This window comes from Copidosoma floridanum, unplaced genomic scaffold (assembly GCF_036245765.1).
Source record: "Copidosoma floridanum isolate Cflo_tuat_1 unplaced genomic scaffold, Cflo_Japanese_pri ptg000034l, whole genome shotgun sequence".
Lineage (NCBI taxonomy): Eukaryota > Metazoa > Arthropoda > Insecta > Hymenoptera > Encyrtidae > Copidosoma > Copidosoma floridanum.
In genome coordinates this window covers 314,032-330,929 of record NW_028321911.1, presented here as the reverse complement: position 1 = coordinate 330,929, position 16,898 = coordinate 314,032, and the positions used below count along the sequence as shown (strand labels likewise).

The 16,898-nt window shown below is 37.1% G+C and overlaps 1 protein-coding gene across 1 annotated transcript in view; it reads right to left on the bottom strand.

Annotated features, from left to right (window-relative positions):
• Nf1 (neurofibromin 1) overlaps positions 1 to 16,898 on the bottom strand; it is a 394,222-nt gene that overhangs the window by 116,276 nt on the left and 261,048 nt on the right. The window contains exons 13-14 of the mRNA XM_089597624.1: positions 4,049 to 4,610; positions 3,157 to 3,708 (exon numbers count right to left, since the gene is read on the bottom strand). Of these exons, the coding sequence (XP_089453750.1) occupies positions 3,157 to 3,708; positions 4,049 to 4,610 (1,114 nt within the window). The remainder of the gene's footprint in view (positions 1 to 3,156; positions 3,709 to 4,048; positions 4,611 to 16,898) is intronic.

Genomic DNA, 16,898 nt, shown 5'->3' with positions numbered 1-16,898 from the left:
CAGTTGTAAAAAAAGACCGCTCTTTTGAAATGAAACATAAAAATTGCATTTAAACTAACATAGATTTTTAAAAAAGATCGTTAAGTTGGGGCAAAAATTTTTCAACTAGTTTAGATCTTACATAAATTGCAAAAAATAAAAAATTCTTATTATTTGGTTAAAAAGCCACATTAAAGGCATAAAAATATCGCAGGTTCTGTAAAATGATCCATATATATGTGTGATTCTACCGAAAACAGTCTATTTTATGACCTAATGAATGACAATGCCATGTACGGAGATATCGATATGAAAACTTTTTTAAATAATTAGAGAAACTCTTCTGCTAAAGGTACAACAGAATTCAGATCATAAAACCAATTCCTTTAGTAATTAATGCAAAAAAAGAGCTTAAGATGGTTCTTCACGATGGTGCCGTATCAAAGCGACACGGGACCCTGTGGTTTTCTAATTTTCGATTAGCGTATTATTTGCAACATAAAATATGTTGTACTGGCACTTGACTATAATATCATTGCATTTACATACAAATAAACGTGCTAATAAAGTCAGAGTAAGAGCTATGAAAAAATTTTTTTTTGACGCAAGGTTCTGAAAATGGCATGTACGCTCCTACTCAAGCAGACGTTGCCGCCGATTTCTGCATGATCGATAACTGATTACGTTTACGATTAAATATCGTATACTATTTCCCTGATTAGCCCATACTTTTGTTATATTATTACAAAGCTGAAAAGTTCTTCTTTCACTACAAACTTTTTCTATTACGATCTTAAGTCTACTTTACGAGATATTACATGATATCGTAGTATGGAAAAGTAACCTACATAAGAATACATGTTAAAAGTGCATTTTTTGACTGAGTTGTTTTCAAAAATTTGGCTGATAAAGGGACTTGAAATTTTAAGAGAAGATGCCTTATAACTTTAATAACAATCCCTTCAAGTTTCTCTGTAAGTTTAAGTGAATGGGTTAGGTGAAGAACCACCTTAAGCGTTACCAGCTCGAGTCTCACTAAAAAATTTAGATATTGACGACGCCTTAAAGGAAAATACAGATTTTCAAATTTTTCTACGACAAATAATCCTAATAATCCTTATTAACGCTAACAATATTTTCATGCATTGAAGAAAACTAAAAAAAATTGTATCCGAGACTTAGATGCTGTTTGAGTTGCGGGATTCAAATCTAAAAAATTTAACATTTCTACGGAAAATGCTATTGCAAATGCACGCAATTAAAGTTTTTTAGTTAGGACGTTTTGTATTCTATTGAGGTTGAGAATGTTGCATAAATTTTTTCTCATTTTCATAATATAACGATAAGCCAGTGCTACAGGCACGTGAATTTATAAATTATTGACTACGAGCACATTTCAGGTAGCGCCACCAATGTCAGAGTTCAGTACCATATTTTCAGCATAAAAGCATTGGATCGTGTGGGTCCGGTACGGTTCTATTTTAATTAACTACAATTCTATTTTCATGAGGTACTTTAAGGAACTGGTACTTACTACAAGATGTTAGAGTAGTTTATGGAAAAAAAATTATTCAAGAAAAAAAAAATCAGCAGAATAACAAGAAAAAAAGGGTCACGGGGCTCTTTAGATGGCACATCTGATAAGCTGACTCACCTTGCTTGGATAGTATGGAATTAATTTCAACTATGTAACGAAAAGAGAGTAGTAATCATTCTAAAGTAATTTGAATTCGATATAGTATACCAATATCATGTAAGAAGTACTAATCCTATAAATTATCACATAAAAATATAATTGCAGTTAAATAAAATGGAATCGTTTCCATGAGATTCAATGCTTTCATGCTGGAAAATTTGGTACTGAACTCCAACATTGGCGGCGCCACCTGAGATGTGCTCGCAGTCATTATCTCCTCAAAATAAAAGCAAAGAGCCCGTAATGCTAAAGAATATCATGTTACTTCGCGAAGCATTTGGTTACCAACTCGGATGGTGATGGGTTAAAATATAGCTATTTTTTACATGGTATACGTATAAGGACGAGGTTTCATTTGGTGCGGTCACAATTTGGAGTTTTCAACGATTTCGTAAGAGCCCGTAATGCTGTGTATCTTCGATTGAAATTGAATTATCAACTCACAAAGTAACTTGTACAAATTTTGGTGGTAAGTACATGGTATTCATGTAATACTGAAGTCAAATTTTCATTAAGAGAGCCTTTATCTTATTTTTCAATAAGATTTCATGAGAGACTTTAATGCTTCAATTTTTTTTAATAAAAGAAGAAAGTCATGGTAAAAGTTTTTGTCATGCAGATCTAGCAGAGTTTTCAAAAATAAAAAATCCATTATAAGCGTTTTTCTATTCCAGCCCTTTAAATATGCCAGTTTTCGTAGAATGATCTATATATATTACAGTGCTTTACGTCCGGCTCTCTCGTAGAGGTACTTTATTAGCACTTGGGATTGGGAAAGAATTGGGGTGGGATTGGACGGGGGGAGGGCCTTAACAACTGCTCCACATTCGCCCATGACAATCGTTGTGTGGATTAGAAAAACCCCGGGAAATCTCCCGAAGGAAAAACTTGATCCGAAACAGCCCGGTGTATCTGCCTCATTTCTGAACTGGTGTCACCTGCAGGGCTGCCGTCTTAGACAACGGGGCAGAAATTGGGCACACCTCCCGCTTACGATGTCAAAGGGACAGAAAAACAGTCAATCAACCCACGAATCGAACAGCAGAGGCGAAACGGCGAGACTTGAACGGTCACCCATCCAAGTACTAACCGCGCCAAATACTGCCTTACCTCTATGATTGATGGTACTGCAACTCTATCGCTGAGCCATAGTGAGCCATCGTGTCGTTTATATTTACATACATACATATAATTATATATATATATATATATATATATATATATATATATATATATGTATACATATAAATATACACATATATAGTCATTGGTTATAAGCAATTTTGAGATTCAAAGAAAGTGACGCTACTTATTTTAACTAAATAACTTAAAATAAATATTAAAAAAAATACTCGAGTTATAAAAATAGAAAAGGCTAATAATAATCTCGTTGGACAAAATAAATAATTATCAGACAAAAAAACAATAAGGCACATAAGTTTTGGTTCAAAGAACCTTTGTCACATTCGCACTTTCCTTACTCTAAATCAGCCGATTTAGGCTGTGGTTCGCCAAGATGCGCTAGTAGAATGGCAAGTTTGTCAAAAGGCCTCCTGCCAACATCCTTGCCGTAATTGCGACTACTACTTAAATAATTATTAATGCCCTCCTGGTGTGTGTACAGTAGCCTGTGGAGAGCTGCGTGGTTAGGCTCAGTGACGTATGTTTCGGACTCGTCTGCCTGCGTGTTGGTCTCGACGTCCTTGGATATTTGTATAAAAAAGTAGTGGGCTTTGTCCTGGTGCTTTCGGAGCATATTATTGAAGTACACCATGTGTTGTTCTTTGTTAAAGTCGATACGGTTCGCAATGTTCTGTAGGATTTTTGACATGAACATGAGGCCACGCTGTACGTTGTGCGGCAACTCATTCACTTTGACAATGCCAAATTTCTGGGGCGAGACAATTGCCGGGTTTATGAACCGCAAAAACAGTATTGTACCAACGGTACCTGTATTCTGAGGTGCAGAAGGATAGTTCTTACACAACACTTGATACAAGCAGTGACACATCATTCGAAGATTTGGTGGAAAGCTGTGTACAAAAGATAATCAGTGTAAGTGTTATAAAAAAAACATTCAAGAATTATATACATCAACAAATTCAAAGCTATTTGACAGGAACGTATTTGTGGTAAGGACATTTAAATTATTTCAGTTTAACGTTAAGTAATTATACAATTACTTTTAATGTAAACATACATCGAAAAGCACAGCAGGCCAAAACATACCACCTTTAATGAAAAAGAAAACCTTGTTTGAGTTTAAAATTATATGGTTAATAAAAAGCCGTAAAGCCCAGCTACAAATTTGCACGTTTTTACTAATCATAGCAATAAATCTGAAGATGTTGTTAGCTATCTACAAAAATAAACCTGTCTACAGAGCTGACGATCTTGTCAAAGACCTCATTTGTAAGCTTGATGAGATTGCTGCGATTGCGCTCGATATCAGAACCGGACTCAAGCTTGGCCGGATCGACCTCGTAGCTCGTTAACTTGTCCTCGAGCATTGGCGCTATTAAAGGATTAAGGAGCTTTTGCAGATACTCTGCACCAAACAACTGGCAACAAAGGGACATGATTTTGGTGCCAAGACTGTTGCCACGAAAGAGCGTCTGTACATTCTCACAGCTGGAGACCTCGCGGTGGAAGATATTCCAGAGCAGCGAGGAAAGAAGGTGCTTTGACTCAAAGACATTAACGAGAACGCGGGCGAGCTCGTCCATCTCGTCGGCCCGGACGACGGTGGCTAGTGACATGGCGATCGGCAACTCTCCCTTGTCACTGATCATCGTCACCAACTGAACTAGCTGCTTGTGCAGCTCTGCTCGTGACGTCTCGGCCAACATGTCAAACTCAGTGCCCTGCTGCAAGATCTTCGTCAACACCTCCAGGAAGGCCGCACGCGTCTCCAACTCACGGGCGTAGCCAAAATCTGAAGAATCATGAAAGAAAAAAGGTACACAATAAAGTTAATGCATGTATTTACGAATCAATTAACTGTCATAGTAATGGCAATACAAAAAAAATATAAGTAAAAAGTGATAAATTTTAACGTTTACTCAAAAACAATCGTTAATACGACATCAAAGTACTCATATCCACAATTCAACATAAACATATTTCTGCTGGGTGTTGCTGCTAGTTGGCAGCGTATGATGCTCTAAGAGCCAACTGTTAACTTACGCACATGCTTAACTAGTTAAATAAATCTAAGTGAAAACATCACTAAGACGGTAAAACTTTGATAAACTCATAAACTTAACTTCCGACGCACGAAACGTGCCATGAAACAATGCATTCCGAAAAGAGATAGTAAAATTGTAATACTTAATAAATGATACATTGGTAGTTAATTAGATTAATAGATTGATTAAGAATAGAATAAATAATTAAAATTTTCATTTTTGACAGCTCCCAGCTAACTAACCTCAACACAACATCTAAACTGGATGAATCAGACAGAATCTTGACCTTTCGATGTTTTGACCATAGATATATGAGAAAAATAGACTGCTCGTTCTTATGGCCGCCAAAGCACAAGTAGAAAGAGACACAACATCGAACGTGGATATCTGTCTCTCTTGCACATTTTCACCTTTGGCAGTGTGCGAGAGAGACAGATCTCCACCTTTGGCAATGTGCGAGAGACATATATCCACGTTCGATGTTGTGTCTCCTTCTACTTGTGCTTCAGCGCCGTACATAAGAACGAGCAGTCTATTTTTCTTTTATGTCTATAGTTTCGATAGTCAGATACGGCCGCGGTGTAAGATATAGAATAGGTAGACCAATCATGTATAGAGTATGGGCATAAGTGGTCGCAGTGGCGCAACGGTAGAGTTGCAGTCCCGACGATCTCCGAGGCAGCGTTGGGTTAGCCGGATTCAATATCGGAACTTTTTCCCTAGATCGTATATATAGCTATACGATCTAGGGAGAATGTTCCGTCGAGCAGAAAACTCAGCAGTGAAGGGGCATTGCCAAAGACACGCGAAAATTTAAAATTGTAATATTAATAACACAAGTGCCTATCACCCAATGACCCGGGGCGCTAACTGGCCACTCTGTTAAATAAATAATTTTTAAATAACACAAGCGCCTATCACCCAATGACCCGGGGCACTTACTGGCCACTCTTTTAAATAAATAATTACTAAAATAACACAAGCGCCTATCACCTCATGACACGGGGCGCTTACTGGTCACTCTGTTAAATAAATAATTATTACAATAACACAAGCGCTTATCGCTCAGTGACTTCGAGCGCTTACTGGCCACTCTTTTAAATAAATAATAATTAAAATAACACAAGCGCCTATCACCTCATGACCCGGGGCGCTTACTGACAACTCTGTTAAATAAATAATTATTAATAAATAACACAAGCGCCTATCACCGTATAACCTGGGGCGCTCATTGCAAATCTAATAAATAAATAATTATTAATAAATATGTCAAGCACCTTTTTCCTGATGATCCAGGACACTTATTTGCAACACTATTAAATAATAAAAAGTTGATCGATAACATATGTAAACATATCACAATTTTAATTGCCTATCTAGTACGACAAAGATCTTTTTAAATGCCGCTCTTATAATTTCTTGATAATTTATTATTCAATAGTAGCCAGTAAGCGCTCCGGGTCATTGGGTGATAGGCGCTTGTGTTATTAATAATTATTTATTTAACAGAGTTGCCAGTAAGCGCTCGAAGTCACTGAGTGATAAGCGCTTGTGTTATTTTAATGATTATTTATTTAACAGAGTGACCAGTAAGCACCCCGTGTCATGAGGTGATAGGCGCTTGTGTTATTAATAATTATTTATTAAAAAGAGTGGCCAGTAAGCGCCCCGTGTCATTAGGTGCTAGGCGCTTGTGTTATTTTAATAATTAATTATTTAAAAGAGTGGCCAGTAAGTGCCCCGTGTCATGAGGTGATAGGCGCTTGTGTAATTTATTAATAATTATTTATTTAACAGAGTTGTCAGTAAGCGCCTCGGGTCATGAGGTGATAGGCGCTTGTGTTATTTTATTTATTATTTATTTAAAAGAGTGACCAGAAAGCGCCCCGGGTCATGAGGTGATAGGCGCTTGTGTTATTTATTAATAATTATTTATTTAACAGAGTTGTCAGTAAGCGCCCCGGGTCATGAGGTGATAGGCGCTTGTGTTATTTTAATTATTATTTATTTAAAAGAGTGGCCAGTAAGCGCCCCGGGTCATCGGGTGATAGGCGCTTGTGTTATTAATAATTATTTATTTAACAGAGTTGCCACTAAGCGCTCAAAGTCACTGAGTGATAAGCGCTTGTGTTATTTTAATAATTATTTATTTAACAGAGTGACCAGTAAGCGCCCCGTGTCATGAGGTGATAGGCGCTTGTGTTATTTTAATAATTATTTATTTAAAAGAGTGGCCAGTAAGTGCCCCGGGTCATTGGGTGATAGGCGCTTGTGTTATTAATAATTATTTATTTAACAGAGTTGCCAGTAAGCGCTCGAAGTCACTGAGTGATAAGCGCTTGTGTTATTTTAATAATTATTTATTTAACAGAGTGACCAGTAAGCGCCCCGTGTCATGAGGTGATAGGCGCTTGTGTTATTTTAATAATTATTTATTTAAAAGAGTGGCCAGTAAGTGCCCCGGGTCATTGGGTGATAGGCGCTTGTGTTATTAAAAATTATTTATTTAACAGAGTGGCCAGTTAGCGCCCCGGGTCATTGGGTGATAGGCACTTTTGTTATTAATATTACAATTTTGAATTTTCGCGTGTCTTTGGCAATGCCCCTTTACTGCTGAGTTGTCTGCTCGACGGAACATTCTCCCTAGATCGTATAGCTATATATACGATCTAGGGAAAAAGTTCCGATATTGAATCCGCCTAACCCAACGCTGCTCCGAGGTTAAGACTATATTTGTAACCCCCAATCGGATTCTCAACTGTAACGCCATCTCTGCAAGTATCAGATGTTTAATATGTTATCTATCAGCACGTTTACAATATCATACAATATGTGTATGTACCGTAGACTTATACAAATAAGGCCTACGCAGTCAAATTGACATAAGGTGCACAGTGCACAGTGCCCAAGAATAACATTGGTTGGTATACCTAAATGTATATAACCCTATCAAAAACTTCAATGCTGAATCAACGTTGATTTTAGCGTTGAATCAACGCTGAACCAACGTTGAATCAACGTTGATTCCATGAATGACGGAACACTTAAATCAGTCGTAATTAACATTGTAGATTTAATACTGATTTAACGTTAAATCAGCATTGATTCATCGTTGATCAAAACGTTAAAATTAAATTTTGAAAAATTACAAAGTAGTATAATAACATTTGGAGCAGATATATTGACGGTTATGGAGGTACTATTCGAATGATAACACCAAAACAGGGGGGTTCAGTTATTTGATGTTAAACTGTATTGAATACATATTATATTTTTCTATTTATAAATTAACGTTTATATCAACGCTGATTCAACGTTGAATCAGTGTTCATTCAACGTTGAATCAGTGTTCAATCAACAATGTAAATAACGACTGATTTCAGTGTTCCGTCATTCATGGAATCAACGTTGATTCAACGTTGGTTCAGTATTGATTTATTGCTAAAATCAACGTTGATTCAGCATTGATTCAGCATTGAAGTTTTTGATTGGGAATGCACAGCGCGTTATGCTTTACGTTTTCACACATATAGATATACCAACGAATGTTATTCTTGTGCACTGTGCACTGTGCCATCCTTATGTCAATTTGACTACGTAGGCCTGTAGGTAGACTGCGCGGCCCACGGGGCAACGAGCTGGCTACATCCTACAATACATACCGTATCTCTTTCTCTTTCTAACCACGAGAGTAGTGGGGAGACTGCGGGAGGAGAACAACACCTGATCCGCCCGTTCGGAGAAAGCTAGGTGCATCAGGTGTTCTCCTCCTCCCGCAGTCCCCCCACTACTTTCATGGTTTGAAAGAGAAAGAGATACGTATGCATTGCGCTCTTTCTCTGATTTTGGCGTTAGCCAGCTCATTGAGCCATGCAGTCTATTCGTATAAGTCTATGGTATGTACCTAAATCTGAATTGAAATTAAAATACAAATTGATTGGTTTTGTTTAAGTTATTTTTTACTAAATTACAAATTACTAACATTCACTATTCATGTTTTTAACTCCTCTCTTATAAAATTTTGCCCTTTTAAGTAGATAATTGAATAATATAACGTAAGGAATACGTTACTCTTTCCCACTTGACAAATGGTGTAAGAAATCAAAGAACTGAAGAGCTAATTTAATGTAAAAAAATTATAATCAAAACACTGCAGGTTAAGGAGGCTTGGGCGATTTTGAATTAAATGCTGACTAGGTCTGAAATTCATAGATTATATAGATAAAGTTTGCTAGATTTTTTTAGGAAAACAAAATAGGTAGATCAACACATTTATTTTCGAGAAAATCGCTTGTGAAAATTCGTCATTTTGACACGCAACCTTACGGAACCCAAAATTCAATAGACTACCGTACCGAGATAAAAAGCTGTGGGCCCACACATTAAATTGCTACATGTACTTGAAAGTATAAAGATTCTATTATTTAAAATAAAGAATAGGATCAACACGTTAAATTTTGAGAAAATAGCAAGGAAAACATCGAACATGAGAATTGTTTTGTTCAGGTACTGTAAGTGCGCATGCGCTGTCCATTGATAAACATACAAGCATGAAAATTTAAGTCTAACACAAGTATAGGTATATAATAGCAAATGAGGGCAAGAAAGTACAGTGTTGTCAGCATTATCGTGGCAGGGCCGTCATCTTTACACAAGGTACCTCGGGAAAACTAATAAATTTTTTAATATCGATTTTCCCAATGACTTTTCCGCGTATTATTGCTATTTTGTTCACACATGTGTATATTCAACATGATTATAAAAAAAATATTACGAAGAATCATTTGTTTGACAAGTACCCCACAGGGGCCCCTCAATAGATACGACACCAAACGCCCAAGCCTCCTTGAGTGTTTTCTTCTTTGTAATTTTGATTAAGGTACGTACACTGTATACGTGCCGATATTTAATAAGATGATATTAAATATCTGATACTTGCAGATATGGCGTTACAGTCGAGAATACAATTGGGATACGAATACGGTTTATTCGAACGTAATCATAGACAGTGGGACAACACCTAGCGATCCTGTCCTAATTGCAAATTTACATAAGAGAGTGGTAAAAGATCCCAACATGGGTCCAAGCATTGTTGAGGGTGGAGGGTAGGATGATTTGTCCAGCGAGAAATGCCCTCGGTGACTAACTTCAGCTTGTATACATACTCCGCTTGGACCATAGAAATATTATACATAGAGGAAGTGAACGAGCCACGATCCCATACGATCGCTAGAGAGAGAAGAAAGATTGTTCGGGTGGGTCATGGACATTTTTCCCATCACTTTTTCCACTGTTGGATGGTGCAAGTGAAGTTGACTATAACCAAGTTGTCTATTACCCAAAAACCCAGCACGCTTACTAACCACTTTATTTAATACTATAATGTTAATTAATAACGCAAGTGCCCGATGATGCGGGGCACTTACTCGCAAATCTATTAAATAACAAATTATTGATCAATAACATAAGTGCCTATTACCCGATGACCCAGGGCGCTTACTTACCGCTCTATTAAGAAATAAATTGTAAAATATAATAACACAAGAACCTATAACCTAATGACCCAGGGCGCTTACACGAAAATCTATTAAATAATATATAACTAATCAATAACACAAGTGCCTGGTTTCCGATGACCCGGGGCGCTTACTGGCCGCTCTATTAAGAAATAAATTGTACAGTAGAATAACACGAGCCTCTATAACCCAATAACGCAGGGCGCTTACTCTAAAATCTATTAAATAATAATTAATTGATCAACAACACAAGTGCCTATCTCCAGGTGACCTGAAGTGCTTATTGGCCAATTTAAAGACAAATTATAATAAAGTGGCCAGTTAGCGCCCCGGGTCATTGGGTGATAAATGCTTGTGTTATTGAATTATACAGTTTATTATTTAATAAAGCGGCCAGTAAGTGCCCCGGGTCATCTGGAGATAGGCACTAGTGTTATTAATTAACATTTTGTTATTAAGTAAAGTTGCTAGTAAGCGTGCCAAGTTATTGGGTGACAGGCAACTTAGTTATTGTCAACTTTACAAGTGCCATCTAACGGTGGGAAAAGTGCGGGGAAAAATGTCCATGACCCGTTTTGGTCTTGCATCTCTCTCAAACCTCTTCTCTTGTTGGTTTTCTATTGGTTATCTATATATACAGTAGGATAGCAGCCAATCAGAAAAGTGGTTAGAGAAAGATGCAAGACCAAAACAATCTTTCTTCTCTCTACAGCGACAGTATATACGCTTTCACTTACAAACGAATACAAAGCTCGCTTCCTGTATGTATAATATCTCTATGGTTTTGACTCCATGCTAGCTGTACAAGCATGTACAAGCTGAAGTTAGCCATCGAGGGCATTTCTCGCTGGACAAATTATCCTGACCACAACACTGGGTCCAAGCTTGGTAGTGAAACAGCACCAGAGATGAGTAGAGAGATTGCTAACGCCAATGCTACGCAGCGTTGAGTTAGGCGGATTCAATATCGGAACTTTTTCCCCAGATCGTATATATAGCTATACGATCTAGGGAGAATATTCTGTCGAGCAGACAGCACAGCAGTAAAAGGGCATTGCCAAAGACGCGTGAAAATTAGGAATTGTAATATTATAACACAAGTGCCTATCACCCAATGACCCGGGGCGCTAACTTGCCGCTCTATCAAATAATAAAGTATTAATTATTAACACAAGCGCCTATCATCCGATGGCCCGGGGTGCTTACTGGCCACTCTGTAACATATTAAAATATGAATTAATAGCACAAGCGCCTATTACCCAATGACCCGGGGCGCTAACTGGCTACACTATTATATGATGAAATATTAATTATTAACACAAGCGCCTATCACCCAATGACCCGGGGCGCTAACTTGCCGCTCTATCAAATAATAAAGTATTAATTATTAACACAAGCGCGTATCATCCGATGGCCCGGGGTGCTTACTGGCCACTCTGTAACATATTAAAATATTAATTAATAGCACAAGCGCCTATTACCCAATGACCCGGGGCGCTAACTGGCTACACTATTATATGATGAAATATTAATTATTAACACAAGCGCCTATCACCCGATGACCTGGGGCGCTCACTGGTCGCTTCATTAAACGATATGTATTATTGATTAATAACACAAGTGCCTGTCACCCAATGACCCAGGGTGCTTACTTGCCGCTGTATAAATTAATAAAAGGTTAATGAATAACCCAAGGGCCTATCACCAAGTGACCCGGGCCGCTTTTTGGTCGCTTTATTAAACGATATACATTATTAATTTATAGCACAAGTGCCTGTCATCCGATGACCCAGGGCGCTTACTGGCCTCTCTATTAAATAATAAAATATTAATTAACAGCACAAGCACCTATCGCCTGATGACCGCTGTGCTATTAATTAATAATATATATCGTTTAATAAAGCGACCAGTAAGCGCCCCAGGTCACCGGGTGATAGGCGCTTGTGTTAATAAATAACACTTCATTATTTAATAGAAAGGCCCGTTAGCGCCCCCGGTCATTGGGTGATAGGCGCTTGTGCTATTAATTAATATTTTATTATTTCACAGAGTGGCCAGTAAGCTGCCCGGGTCATCGGGTGATAGGCGCTTGTGTTAATAATTAATACTTTATTATTTAATAGAGAGGCCAGTTAGCGCCCCGGGTCATTGGGTGATAGGCACTTGTGTTATAAATATTACAATTTTTAATTTCCGCGTGTCTTTGGTAATGCCCCTTCACTGCTGTGCTGTCTGCTCGACGGAACATTCTCCCTCGATCGTATAGCTATATATACGATTAATACGATCGAGGGAAAAAGTTCCGATATTGAATTCGCCTAACCCAACGCTGATGCTACGGCGTGCGACGGTGCGACAACTTTTTTCCACTGATTGGGGCGACCCGCCGCGGCCAGCCGTCGAACCAAGGCGCACATTTTTCGAGAGTGCGAGACTCGTATCGAAGAGCGTGCGCCTACAACAAGAGAAGTGGATTCGCGTGGAAATGATTATATAGGCGCATATTTTGGCGACACGTAGAAGGGGTATACCGAATGTATGCCTACGAGGAGAGGAGTGGAAATGTTGACTATAGCTATATATCTGAGCACTCAGCCAAAGCAAGTGACGACATGAGCTTTTCTCTTTTGACTGCAACCGAGCATATGCTATATATATTTAACTGACTCTCGCTCTTGCTTGAATGTTATCTATCAATCTTACATTTAATTAAATCGTGAAACTAAATGCTCATAATTATATGCACCGAATTTGATGTCAAAACGTTTTTTTTTTTTTCCGTACATTAATACTTAATTTGAAATCTAGTATTATTTTGAAAAATGTTCAGCTAATTTTTTTAAGGATGGCAGTTCAGCTATAACCTCTGGTTAATTATTTTTCCTCATCATAATTGTTATGAACTGTAGGACAAGCCCCGGAGGTTATCGATGAACATATATGACTAAGTTCCCTTCCCTCGAAGTTTCGATAGCTAAGGTAGTATGGGCTTATGCCACTACTATTCTTGTTTTGCTATCTGAGGATTGATTCCAACTGTTGGCAAATTTTTTTCTTCAACGCGATTAATCATTCTAGTTTATTTTCTTTTTATTTATGTTTTATGGAAATTTAAAAATTATATTAACAAACCCTTTTTTCCCTATACATCGAAATACATTTTTTTAATACTAATTATATTAAATAATTTCATAAGCTAATACTTATCGTTAGCATGGCCATTTCGAAATTTCATAATAATAAAATAATTTCTTAGGATATAAGTATAATTCTTACATTTAAATCTTCCAAGAAATTATTAACATCCAAAGTAAGAGAGAAAAAATCCTTATACATAATTTTCATTAATTTTTAGTTTTTTTTTTCCAAGAAATGATTAAGCTGTTCTGATCGATATTTTTATCTATCTACACAATAATCATAATCTTCGAAGGCACAAGAAAACTTACATAAAACTCCCTAAACATTCATTTTCCGTCTTTTGTTGTAAAAAAATTTTAGGTATACCTAGCAGCTATACTTATTGTGTTGATTAAATATGTAATTTCAATGTCAATTACATAATGTTGGTTCTAGACCAAACTTTTAATTAGCGTATGTAAATATCAAAACTTATAATATCTTTGAAAATTATGCAACAAAAGTCTGCACTTATTGTGTTGATTGAATATGTAATTTCAATGTCAATTACATAATGTTGAATCAATATGTTTTTGTATGAAATAAGAAAAGTAAACTTCAGTGTAAGCATTTAATTTGTATTAATTTCTTGGTTATTATTTAATAGTTCCCCAGAATAAGCTCACGAATCACATGTTCATATATTGTAAACTTGATATTAATTGTGAATGAGATATATTTAAGGTTACATTCATATCATCATTTATATAAAATTTCTATTTATCTTAGGGTTATTTTTTTTATCTACTCGTGATTAACAATGCCGTAATAGAAAATTTTTGTTAAAATTAAGTATGATTCGTTTGAAATGAAGCATGACTTTTGTTTAATTAGAATATAATGTGTATTCTCATATGTACATATCTATATTTATCGATTGAAAGGTGGTTATGTTACGTCAATGGAGGCAGTCTACTTAGGGCCTACCCATTACCCAACGCCACCTGATGCTGCCAACGTAGGACATTAGTTGGCAAGAGAGGCACAAAAAGGCCTTAGTACTCTTAGTAGGCCCTACTGATTGCCTACTTACAATTTCCGTCCGGGTAGAGTCAGTAAATACTGAAAGAGAGAAACAAAAATAATAAATGTAATTGTAAAACTATATTAAGATTTGTATCAATTTGTTTAAAAATAAATTGGTTCAAATGAGCAAAAAATTTTGAGTACAAGACTGTAAAAGTGGCTTAATATTAGTTCTCGCACCAAAAAATGACGAATGTCTGTATACATCATGGAGCGAGGTTATTCAAGAGGCTTGTGATGTAAATAAATATTTTTTTAACCAACGATACACTGGACTTGCTCCAAATTTTGTACAAACAAGCGTACCCGATTACGCGAGCAACTTTTTATTTGGAACGTTCCAAATGAAAAAAATCGTGGCACGCCGTCTGTATGTACAATATACCTATATACATAAGGTGTCCATATAATTTTCGTGATGTATGTAGGTAAATATATACGTATAGACTCTGGCGTGCCACGTCTCGTAACAGGTGTCGCATGGAAACAAACACCGAGCAGATGTACGAGTATAACTATATATGGTGGTGCTTGCGAACACAAGTAGTATAACTATATGTGGTGGTGATCGCGCGGTGGCTCAGTCGGCTAGGTCGTGGATTGGCACGCGGGAGACCGTGGTTCGATCATAGAGATATTATAGATAGAGTAGGCAAGCCACCGATTCTTCTGTAAGTGGCAGCGTTAACACGATAAAAAGAGATGTAACATTGAGCTACCTTTCTATCTCTCTCTGTGCTCGCTGCTGATTGGCTGATGTTTTACGTATATGTGGGCATAGGCAATCAGTAGCGACCACAGAGAGAGATAGAAAGGTAGCTCGATGTTGCATCTCTTTTTAACGTGTCAACGCTTGCACTTCCAGGCTTGCCTACTCTATCTATAATATCTCTATGGGTTCGATTCCTGACCAGTGCGACTTTTCGGGCAAGTACCTCTGTGATTTTTCACATGTGCTTTTTCACCACGCAATGCTCCTCGAGTAGGGTTTAGGCGACCTTCTCGCAGCAAAAATTGCCTAATTTTCCCTTACCCCCCTCCCAGTAATGGGAGGCCTCCCATCCCTTTCCTTGTCCTTTTCCCAAGTGCTAAGTGCCCATAGTAGTGCCCTTATTAAAGGAGCCGGACGTAGAGCACTATGATATAAAAAAAAAAAAAAAACTATATATGGTGGTGTTCGCTAACACTAGTAGCGTAACTATATAAGCGGTCACTGTTTTCCATGTCGCCATTTGCTGGATCTTCGATAAAACAGCACAAGTAGTTCACAAAAAATATGCCTACATGAAACCACCTGGATAAATTACACCGTAATTATGCCTATATAGGTCCACCTGTATATCTTACCTAGTACAGCGCTGAGGGCTTCAGCCTAAAGCACAAGAAGAAAGAGATACTGCAACGACCGTGTCTGCGAACTATGGACTATGGTCCTATTTTTTTTTTTTTTGGTCGGTAAGTTAGTTACTTCCTCAAGAAAGTATACCTATATTACTAATTAGTTATACCAATATACCTGTTTTTACTATTTATACAGATTCACATATTAGAGAAACCGGACCCATCGACAAATAACAAGAAAAAAACGAACCCATCATCGCTATTCGAGATAAGACGCGACTACCAACGCCAAAAAGCCTGTACAAAAATAAATGAAGTGGCTAAAGTTCCCGGCCTAGACAAATCATGTGAAAACCACGAAAAAATCATACGATTATCTTGTGATGATCACGTGAAAATCACGTGATTTTCACGTGATCATCACAAGATAATCGTATGATTTTTTCGTGATTTTCACATGATTTGTCGAGGCCGGGTTAAAACTAAAACCTGTCATATTTGACGTGTTCAAAGAAAAGAGCTCGAATTTAGCCACATTTCATAATGGAAAAAAGCATCATGCGACAATAACTACTACTAAAACCTATCCTACGAGTCTCAGCTCAAATAGCTAAAACTCATCAATAATTTCTTGGGTCCTTGAGTATTGAATTGTTCGTAATAATCCACTTGAAAATCAGACTCATGTAGGTTTATATGCTTTTTATTTGTGTCATCACTCATAATTTGTAAAATTTGAGAAAAAGAATTAATAAGAACAAATATATAAATTTAATCCCGACTGTTTTTAGAATTGTAGATAATAATTTGTATGTACATCTAAATGTATCTGTGTAAGGGTCTATATCGTGCCCACTATGTAAAATAACAGGTGTTCCCATGTAGTCACAGTTTTTAAGAAATATTTGTACTGTTTCATTCAAGATCCAGCAGATAACTAATGAGAGTCGAAACAACACATAGTTATACTAC